This window comes from Pygoscelis adeliae, unplaced genomic scaffold, assembly GCF_000699105.1.
Source record: "Pygoscelis adeliae isolate BGI_AS28 unplaced genomic scaffold, ASM69910v1 Scaffold429, whole genome shotgun sequence".
Taxonomy (NCBI): domain Eukaryota; kingdom Metazoa; phylum Chordata; class Aves; order Sphenisciformes; family Spheniscidae; genus Pygoscelis; species Pygoscelis adeliae.
The window spans coordinates 410,816-422,552 of NW_008825561.1; the positions used below are offsets into that span (position 1 = coordinate 410,816).

The 11,737-nt window shown below is 38.2% G+C and overlaps 1 protein-coding gene across 1 annotated transcript in view; it reads right to left on the minus strand.

Moving 5' to 3' along the window:
• Positions 1–10,807, minus strand: part of BTBD7 (BTB (POZ) domain containing 7) — a 33,403-nt gene extending 22,596 nt beyond the window's left edge. Inside the window, 2 exon segments of the mRNA XM_009332366.1 lie at positions 3,806–4,885; positions 10,664–10,807. Of these exon segments, the coding sequence (XP_009330641.1) occupies positions 3,806–4,885; positions 10,664–10,745 (1,162 nt within the window). The 5' untranslated portion in view covers positions 10,746–10,807.
• Positions 10,808–11,737: the final 930 nt, after the last annotated feature.

Consider the following 11,737-nt stretch of genomic DNA (forward strand, 5'->3'; position numbering starts at 1 on the left):
ATAAAAACAGTTGATCAGAAGCTTTAAAATACACCAACTTCACTTGACACTCAGTTACAAACACCCAGCCAAAACTGGGTAAAAGTGAGAAAAACGAGTTGGAAAGAGTATCCAGACTCACATATAACGAGTACAAAATATTTTCCAGGAAACCAGGGAGATAAGCTTTAGCAAGTTTGCAATTGACTAGCATGAGTGAACTGAATTAAAAAAAAAAAAAAACCAAAAACCAAACTCGAGCCAGGGGGTGTGGAAACCTAGAGAAGAAACTTAAGACATTCGCTACTGTGAAAGCCAACTGATGGGATTGGTCAGAACTTGGGCAAAACTGGACACCTGCAGCACAACAGAGTAGAAGAGCGCTCTCAGAGGACCAAGCTAAGAGATTTCATGAGAACTGCCTGTTCAGTGGTCTCCAATGTGTAAACAATGCTGTCTCTTCTAGCATCACCCTACATAATATCTAGAAGTCAGAAGTATGCTAGCTATGAAATCAGGGAATGGGAAGGACACTACTGAAAAGAAGATCTCTCATCTTCCTCATGTTAAGTATTACAATAAGGGAGGACAAGGTGCTATGGTTAAGTGCCAAAACAAGAATAGCGGTCACTACTAAAGCGCATACTTTGTTAAATGATCTTTTAGTCAAGTGCAGGCATATAGTTTTCCCTGATCAAATAAACTTCCTTTTAATTTTGATTATAAGATTATACCAGAACAATTCTTCAGTGTCAGCACAGTACCAATGACCTAAACATGAACTCAGCAAATCAAGTATGAAACCATTAGATACTGACTTCACTGGCATACACAGATTTTCTACAGACTGCTTACTGCTTTCTCCTGTAGCTAGGGAATGCAGCACCGATTTGTAAAATCCTAATTATTTCAAGTTAACATCTAGAATTTCAGTATCTGAAGAGTTGCCAAATTTACATTTGCTAGTATTGATAATATAATAAATTTCAACCCTTGCCTGATTTTACTGTATTTCTCTCTTATGTATAACAACGTCCCCACCCCCCAGCTCACCACTTTTGTGGTCAGACACAGATTTATCAGGGAAAGAAGAAAAGACCTCTGAAGGCCACTGCAACCCTCTACCTCCTCCCAGTGATCACCCCCAAAACTCTACAGCTTTGGTTCATCCAGAGGGCCACCAGGACCGAGCTTGCGCTGCTGCGCTTGCTGGTTCCGGCCACCCGAGTGTGCTGCTGAGGTGCTGCAAGTCCAGTGCAACTCCTGCTGCTGCCTTTCTTTTTCCTCCCCTAGAGGTAGTGTTGGGGGGAAACCTCCAGGGAAAAGTTAAGATCTTGTTACCGCTGACTCACAGAATATATGTTCCAGAGCAGCACTGGTCTGTAGTGCATTACTGAAAACAGCGCTGGTTTAGGACACACTGATCCAAGCGCACTCAACTTAAAGCAAGCAGAAATAATGAAACTCAGCATCAAATAAAACATCAGTTCTGTTTTTCAGCATTTACTAACACCTAAAAAATAAAAGCCATTTTCCTATCTGTAAGTCTGCTTAAGTTTCTCTTTGAAGTCCTCTATCTATCATTGCTTATCTGCTTTCATATAACTTACACTGCTTCATCAGAGCGCTTCCAGATCACAGTTGTTCCAGTTTAGGTTTCCAGTCCGAGGGAAAGAACTACACCCCGTTCATTTATGAAACGGTGTGTAATTATTCAGTATCTCACTGAGGGCTTCATTCACACTTTAATTCCCTCATTAGTATTCCCTGAGCACACTAAATCCTTTTAGCACTTGTGTATGTGCATGCACCAGAACTGAGAAACTGTACACTTATATCGCCTTTTTCATTTCATCTCATTTTCCTTTCTTGCTTTCAGCCAATCTACTGAGTTGTCTGGTTCTCAAGTACTATTAACTTGCAAATATTATATAGGAATTAATTTAACACTGTAGTTCAACTACAGTAAAACTTTTTGCCACTCCTGCATTCCATTCAACATTAAGTTTCTAGGTATACTTAGAGAGGAACAACAACAAAAATAAGAAAGATGCAGACAGACTGGAGAGGGTCCAAAGGAGTGCCATGAAGATGATCAAAGGGCTGGAGAACCTGCCCTACGAGGAAAGACTGGAGGAGTTTGGTCTTTTTACCCTGGAGAAGAGAAGGCTCAGGGATACCTCACCACAGTACTCCAGTGCCTAAAGGGCAGCTACAAAGAGGACGGTGTCTCTCTCTTCACAAGGAGCCCCATGGAGAGAACAAGGGGCAACAGGTGCAAGTTGCACCAGGAGACATCTCGATATATGACATATTTTACAGCGAGAACAATCATTCACTGGAACAGCTTCCCCAGGGACATAGTAGAGTCCCCATCACTGGAGGTTTTCAAGATGTGATTGAACAGGGTGCTAGATAATCTCATCTAGGCTCCCTCTCCCACAAAAGGTTGGACCAGATGATCTTTTGAGGCCCGTTCCAACCTGGGCTGCTCTACAATTCGCTGATTCTGAGCCTGAGAACAGCTCATTCGCATTCCTATAGCAGCATATCTCAGAAAACCTATCTCCTTTGTCTTCTGCCAGTTTTATTGCAGTAGGATTATTTCAACTTTCAGCATCATCTGAACGTTAGTTTCCTAATACTAGCCTCTACAGAAGATACAATAGTTCTGATTAGTTTCCCATATCTTTATTACTCACAGTTTGATATAACTATTAGGAGAACCCATTATAAGTATGATCTCTTCCTGCAGTGCTTATACCTGCTTTTTCCTGCCCACTCCTTAAAAAAGTTTCCTATTTTACTGAAGTCTACTTGATAGTTTGTATTATAAAGATTTCAATCTTGTCAAATTTCATTTGATAACTAGAAGTTATAGATGTACAGATCTACTGTAAAAAGTTATTTTCTTAAAAGAATTAAACTAGCTTAAAGAAATCACATTGCTGATATCTCAGTGAATTCCATTCTCCATTTCTCAGCTGAAAAGTATAATTCTCATTGCCCACCAGCAAGGCCTGAAGCAATTGTCATATCCCATTATGTATAATAGCGCCATTAAATAGTTCAAACACCAACAGATGAAACAGCAAGCAAAGCTCCTGCCACCGCAAGAGGTATTATTAGTTCACTGGTCAGTGCTCCGACACCTCACCAGAGATTGCAATAACCCTGGCAGCCTCCATGTGCAGGAAGTATGTTATCAAGATTCCAGTGATCTTCAAGAACAATGGACAGAAGTGGAACTTTCTAAAGTCTGAAAATACTGACTGCCCCTGCCTTCAGTTCTGTACGTCAAGAAGTAGATACTAAAGACCTAGGACTAGTGCAATTAAGCTGTTTAAATTTACCTTCCAACAGCAAGATTGCAGGTTTGGTGTACCCCCTTTGACATAAACTACTGAAATAATCATTCAAGTTTACAGCCTCGTTAACATATAGGGACACTTCATAACAAGCCTAAATATTTCCTCCTCTCAACAAGAATCTCTCATATCCTCCCCGTCATTACACCCCAAAAATGGATTGTAGATGAAAGTAGATAAAGATCAGAAATATCGAGACCAGTTATACATATTTGACTTAAGTAGCATGCTTCAATAATCATGCACAATACAGTTAAAAGCTCTCACATGGCATTTCTTCTGTCCCTAGAAAACACACACGCATTATCTACAACTTACAGATGGAAAATAAATTCCTTTTCTTAAAGGAACTGTCAGCCACTGATAGCAAGACTCAATAGGCATACTTACATTGCAAAGTAGCTAAAAAGTTGTTCTAATAAGGTCATATATTCTACAGCAAGGACGGTATTACATACCTTGTGCAAGCATGTTAAACTCCAGGAACAGTGCTATGTGATAAAGCTCCATAGCTTCTTCAGCCCTAGTCATGTTTAGTTTTCCTGCTACAAGGGCCTGAACTTCACTTAAACTGCCCACTGAAGGGCTGGAGTGCAAAACCGAGAGGTCCACCACATCTGTATACATACAGTTCAAAATGACCTTAGCATATTTTTTTGGTATGATAGATTCATCCAATATAATTCTAGTTGGAGTTCGTAGAGTTCGGTCTGTGATTTCTTCACCAGTTCGTATCCTCCTCTGCAGCAAGTGACGAAAAAATGGCGATCGTGATGAAATAATAGCTTTATGAGCTCTGAGCTCTTCATCTAGACAGTTCTGACTTCCACCAAAAGTTTCAACTAAGTCAGAGTTGGATGAAAAGCTAAGAACCACATCATAGTAGCACATGTAATCAAACAGTGCGCGCATGTCAACATCTAAGGAATTTGGTGTTCCAAATTCTTCACTAAGCTGCACAAGGATATCAACATTCTGGAATCTTGAATCCTCCATTCCAAACTCGCCCGTATAAAGGTAGTGTAACAAAGCAGAAAACATAGGCATATCTATGCCAGCTGTGTTGATATCCATTATTATTTCTGCCCCATACTCTGGTGAGGAAGAAAGCAGCGTCTTAAAAAATGGACATCTTGCCGCCAATATCGCACGATGCACAGGAAAACAAGTTTCTTGAAATATTAAGTCTACATCAGTACAATATTTGTACTGATAAAGTTCAGCCATGTCTTTTTGTAGCGTCCTGGCTTCTGGTCTTGCCAAATTAGCTTGTAGATAAAGTTCCTTCAAGGCTGACGTCCCTTCGTATTCTTCTACTAACGCATTAACATCTCTGACATCCCAGCCTGAGAGGAGTTCACGCATCTGCTTGGCATGATCAGCAGATCGGCTAGATTTCCGACGCTTAATGAATTTCTTTTTGAGGGTGGCAAGGCCAGAGGTTTTCTTTTTCTTGTCTTGAGGTTTCTCATGGCCATGGTCAAGGCTATACAGCTTTGATTCACAGCCATAACCTTGATGAGAGTAGGATGATGTCCCTGAAGGCAAAAAGGAAAATTGAACACATTTATTCTTTAAATTTAAAAGGAAGGACCTAAACAGTCCATCAATGTCTCTGCAAGTTACACAGTTTTTCCTTCTCCTCAGATCAGATAATTCAACAAGTTGGAAACCTGACTGAAGCCTTTTCTGGCTCTTAAGAACAAAAATAGGGGGTTTTGCATCTACAAAGTTTATACTTTTTTTTTTTTAAATGTACTCAATTTTAAGAACCAAGCAGTGCCAGTTGATGTTGCTCTGTAGCACATGGCATGCTTATCTAAGCAGAAAGAGAACACTGTGGTCATAACATTACAAGTGTCATTGTATTAACTATATGAAGTGAAAAAAACAGCCTTTTTAAAAACTTGTATGATGTCAGTGAAATAGTAGCACCTCCCCCTTCAAAGTGTTTTTCAAATTCTGTTCTTCTAGCATTGTCATTTCAACAAGAAAAGCATACCTGGCATCAGATAGTTATCAGTCACAAGAAAAAAGGAAAAAAGAGAACACTGTACCAAACATTCAGGGAAATTGAGGACAATGAATTAGTTTTCAATGCAAATTTAACAAGAAAGTAAAACTCCTGTCATATGATAATCAAGTAATGCCAAAAGTCAAACACATAAAATGGGCTCCTTTCCACAGAACCATATATGTTAATTTGTGTGTACGCCCCATTTAAAAGAATATGGAGAATGTAAGTTTTAATGTATTATATGTCCTTTGAACAGAACATTATACAACTAAAGTATACATATAATTATTTTTCCCCTCAAAAATCATTTATAGGGAAGTTGTTATGAATCAAATATGTCAAAAAATGAGAAATGGATTGGATTCCCTTCAACATTATCTGTGTTACATACCTGACCTGTTCTGCTAAACAAACCTTTGCTGATTGTCAGTTTGAACCTAGCTGCATATACAGTAACAGATAGCAATTTAGTAAGAAAAAGAGGAATTAGAATCTGCATTTCTAGAACTAATGGAAAACCGAAGTAATGTTTTAGTAGAAAAGTAGTTAAAAACTATAGTTTAAACAGAAGCATGACTCTCACGTTAAAGGGTTATTTTCTAATTTAACTTTATTTACAGAATTTTCACTCTAAGCCAGATGGTGAAAAATATCAGACGTGACATGAAAAAAAAAGTACACAAACCCAACTGCCACTTCCAGACAAAAGAAGAAACCAGAAGAAAACATTTGCAAGTGGTATACAAATTATTAACAATCGCAGGTTCATCTGAAATAGTATTTGTCCATTTTCTGTTGGGAATAGTTAACATATTTCCATTAGTACACTTGTGTAGCTTCACTACTTCTTGCCTTTTTTTGATCTTTCAAGTTCAAAGCATGTCCAACCACCAGAGTTTTTGGGGCCTTTTCTAACTTGTTCTATTATTGCTCTCTCACAGTTCCATTTGTTTCAGGCACATTTGATGTGATGCTATTTTGCGATGCTATTTTGACAGTGATGTTATGGACCAGTCTGTCGAAACACAGTGCTTTTAGTTACCATGTTATTTCAGATAAGTATTTCTTGAACTTTGAAAGACACAGAGCAATTCAAAGTTGTATTTGAGAGCACAGCAACTGTAGCAATCTAAGATTTCTGTAAATGGTTTTATTATTTAAGCCTCAATAATTCTAAGTAACCTTATACACTAGCTTTTATGCCAAGCTAATTAAAACTCCCCCAAATCATGCAATGCAATGGTTTCACGATTCATCTATTAGTGAAAACTTCAGTAAGCAACTTTGCTTTCTTTGAGGAAAGACCTCTAACTATTTTATCCATGCTACATTAAATTTGACTTGATCAGGCAACATGTTATTAATCATATTGAAATTTCAAGACATTTAAAAAAATCAATTTAAATGAAGAGAACAGCAGTAACTCAAGACAATTTCAACAAAGAGGTTATGCTGCAAAATCCACTACAAAAAGCCCTTCCGCATGCTATACTAGGTATTACAATAGAAAAGTAGAGATTCAGTCTCCTGCTGATAGAGACAAGCCTAGAATTTCTGCTCCATTTAAAGAGTATCAATTACATTTCACAATAAAAGTATAACTACACTTTGGTCCCTCTATGATAGATTCTGCTCCAAGAGAACATGCCAGCTCATTTCTATTTGAAGTATTTTGGATTCTAATGGCAAATTTGAGTATGCAGAATATTCTCTTACATTCTGCTAAAGAAAAACTAGGACACCAGAAGTCTCAATTTCTTTCTTCCCTGAAGGCTGCTGTGAGGTATTACTTGCACGTGAATCACCACAAGATACTAAAACACCATTCAAACCTTTGTGTACCCTGACCTACTTACAAGATTTAACTTCAGAAGTACTGCAAACAGCGCTATTAACCCTTACAAATAGATAAAACACTGCTATAAAAGTGCCACCACACAACTGCTTTTTGCCAGAGGCAGTAGAGACACACCAGCATCGCCCCTCTGGGTTGACAACAGCTGGTGGCTCCATATCCCTCAAAGAAAGATTTTTGAAGAGCCCCTTTTTGACCTGCCTGTACTCCTTCATAAGGCAGCAGCATTAGAAGTAGGAAACAGAAATTTATTCCCCACTTCTACACTAAAAGGCACCAATATTAAATGCTGTTAAAAACCAATAACTACTTCATGCCCCCAGACCATATCTAGCTTTGAACAGCTAAATATTTATAAGAAACAGACGACTGCCAAGAGAAACTACTTGGGCACTTGACAATGAATAATGGGATCTGTCTAGTCCTCTGCGTGCCTACACATTCTAAAATCTAATTATAAAGCTCTATTAAAAAAAAAAACCATCTTGAACAGATGTACCACCCTAGAAAAGAGTGTGAAATCCTCCTCCTGAATGCTGTAGACAAAACAGCAAGGAGATGACTAGTTAAGCCTTTGCTAAAACAAAAGTATTTTTTACAGTAAGAGCACTGCATTATTTTTACTCATTTATCTCCTCTTCATAAACTGTAAGCAAATTCAGCATTAAGTCAACTAACAGTGGGAGCTCATCCTATGAAACTTCTGTGCTTTGCCAGATCAGTTCTCAGCTTTTAATATTCATTGTACGTTTATGATGTAACATAGTGCAGCACTTTAATGGTAAACCAGCATGTCTAGGACAAACCCACGGGTCGGAATCCAGTTTCCAGAAATAAGGCAACTAATACATATTATGCAGCTATTATAACTCTCGTTCCCATATTTCTAGTTCTACTTTGGGGCAGTAAATAGAGCTATTGCTTTCTACATAAAAAAAAAAAAAAATCTGTAAAAGTTGTTTTAACATTAAAATATTATTATTCTGACAAGCAATGAAAACCTCAGCTATCGATTTTAGGATACGTCTATTTTCTGCTGAGACAGCTACACAAACCAATCATCCAAACAAGAATCAAGATGAGAAAAAGCCAAACTCCACAAAGTGGGAAGAAGAGATGTACGCCTGTGTTGTAGATAGCACACTTACTCTACTAGCACACTCATGTAAGTGCCACCATAATATCAGAAGATTTCAGCAAGAATTTTAACCGGAACACTCATTTGCCTTGCCTAAGATGAGACAGCCACACACTTTTAGACCTTCCTCAAAAAAGTCTCAACCACAATTTTCAATAGGTAATGGGGATCAGTAAATTTATCATGACATACTACATAATGGGTTTTTATTTTTAATTTAATAAGGAAGAGCATCAACAAAACCTTCCACAGACCAAGTGGAAAGTTTCTGGGAAATATAACGAAGCCTTTAGAATTCTCCCCTCTTCAAATCTGCTCAGTGTTTCAGCATGCAGATCTGCCTGTTTTCAGGTCTGTAAGGGTTTCTCTTCATTCAATACAGAGGCAGATAAAACCCACCAAGACGTGTAATAAAAACGTTTTAGCTGTGATTTTAGAAAGTATAAATATAAACTGGGGCAAACCTTTTACTACTGTTAGTTATAGTACACTGAAAATACATGAAGCCGTAAGGGGGACTTCACAGCATGGATATCCAAGATGTTAGGACTAAAAGTTCTTCCTTGACATGCTATGACAGCACACACAGAATTTTTAGCCCAGAGCATGGGCTAAAATGTCTTTACATGTGTCCTGGTTTCAGCAGGGATAGAGTTAATTTCCTTCCTAGTAGCTGGTACAGTGCTGTGCTTTGGATTTAGGGTGAGAACAATGTTGATAACACATTGATGTTTTCAGTTGTTGCTACGTAGTGTTTATACTAGTCAAGGACTTTCCAGCTTCCCATGCTCTACCAACTGAGAAGGCTGGAGGAACACAAGAAGCTGGGAGGGGGCACAGCCAGGACAGCTGACCCAAACTGGCCAATGGGATATCCCATACCATGTGACATTCCATACCATGTGACATCATGCTCAGTATAAAAGCTGGGGGAAGAAGAAGGAAGGGGGGAATGTTTGGAGTGGTGGTGTTTGTCTTCCCAAGTCACCGTTACGCGTGAGGGAGCCCTGCTTTCCTGGAGACAGCTGAACATCTGCCTGCCGATGGGAAGTAGTGAATTAATTCCTTTGTTTTGCTTTGCTTGCGTGCGTGACTGTTGCTCTACCTATTAAACTGTTTTTATCTCAACCCACGAGTTTTCTCACTTTTACCCTTCCGATTCTCTCCCCCATCCCACTGGTGGGGGGGTGAGCGAGCGGCTTGCGTGGTGCTCAGTTGCCAACTGGGGTTAAACCACGACAACATGTAACAGAGCGCTCTCCTCTACTCAGATCTCCAAAAGTTAGGAGTGTCACAAAAGCTGAGACAAAAGAGAAAAATTACAAAGCAAGTCAATTTTTCCTCGGCTAAGGATATCACTGTGCTTTCAGTCGTGATTGAGAAAAGAAGTAACACTGAATATCAATAACTACTTATTCAGTGTTGCAAGCAAAGGCATAAAGGAGAAAAGTGTTTATAAAGTATTTATGTTATTTACTGCTAAGATCATTCTTCAGGCTGTCAGGGTTGGTTTTTTGTTTGTTTAAGTTTATCTTCTCAAAAACTGCCTTCTTTTAGATTCATCACATAACTATTTATTATTTATAGTGTGACAGTACTTAGATCTACACTGAGGTCTTTTTGCACTAGACTGAAAAGCACATAAAGGTAATACCTGCTCCAGTTATGACTGGGATAAGAAAATAATTTCCTAAGAACACTTCAACTCACGTTTCCAGTTAAGCAAGGTCCTTGCTTGTAAATAATACTGTTAGGACAGTAAGTACGCCCATTCCCCATTTATAGGAACAGGAAAAGGACAGGAAAAAAAGTTGTCTTCAAGACTGCTTGTTACTTTAACAGACATTATCAGAGATATCCCTTCTAGCAGTAAGGAAGTAATTCACTCAGACGCAATGCCAATACTACAGTGAGTATTGATGATCAAGAGTTTTATATGCTGTAACACAGTTTCACAGAAAATCTGAGGAAGAAGAGTAGAAAATGGTAGAAAGTATTAACAGATATCAACTGCTCTTGAACTGGGAAAACTAGCTTGCATGGTTTAATTATAAAAAAATTTCCACTTTATTTTATTTAAATAACCTGGCATCTGTTTAAGCAAATGGCAGATCAACTCATTGCCTAAGTAGTCCAAACAGATATTGGACAGTACCGAATTTCACGCATGATTGAGCTTGAATGGATTCAAACTGGTGACCTAGAAAATAAAAGCTCTGCATAACATTACTGCAAGCAAATCAAACCCAGTGCATGCACAATGCAGCAAGTCATTTATGTAAGTGACAAGATAACTGAAAAGTTACCTATGAATGTCTGTTGTGCCTGTGAATTTCCCCCTACCCTTGGGGAACATGAGTGAGGGTAGTTAGATGCATTAGCACCCATTTTCTTCAGTCACTCAGGCATTCCGCCTGCTGGCTCTTCAATGTATAATCCCATAATCCTTTATAAATCTTCAATCCCAGGTCCAGCATTGTGTTCCTCCATTTCTGAAGAACAAAAACACCAATAAGTTAATTCACTTTTTTCAACAGGTAGTACGTGATTTAGATAAAATAAACTCAGCCTCCACCATATAGTATTTTCATAAATTAAAAACCCCAAACATTTCCAAGATAGCTTTTTACTTGAAGGATTAGACCAAGATCAAAAATACATTTTTTCCCAAAATAACTTGTAATTTTCCAAAACATTCACAAATCAGTATGTTAAATTGCAACAAGGAACAGGATGGCTATCAAACTTTTAACTAAGGAATCTTCAAGTAGGAGTTGGTCTAGACTAGATATGCTCCTTTAACTACACCAAGAAAGACCCTTCATACATGGTGGTATGTTTACACAGTTACAAAAATCCCAAATTGAATTATACTGACTGAGAAAGCAGAATAAACCAATCCCGTTGGAGGTTATAATATCATCAATGCTTTCAGCTGCATTTTGATTTCATACCATTTATGTAGTTCTCATTCAGTCCTACTTTTCAAGTTTAGACTAGTACCTAGAAGCAGGTTTATAATAGTAAAAATAACACGTTTAAGCATTCATCTACTGTTTTATTAGGCATTTGAAAGCATTTTAGGAAGTCAATTCTGAGGAAATTTGAACAAGGATTCATTGCTAAACATATAACAAGCACATTCTAATTTATTCCTATATTAGCAGTGTTAAAATATTAATACTGCAAAATCATAGAATCATAGAATCATTTAGGTTGGAAAAGACCTTTAAGATCATCAAGGCCAACCGTTAACTGCCAAGTCCACCACTAAGCCATGTCACTAAGTGCCACATCTACACGTCTTTTAAATACTTCCAGGGATGGGGACTCAACCACTTCCCTGGGCAGCCTGTTCCAATGTTTAACCACTCTTTCAG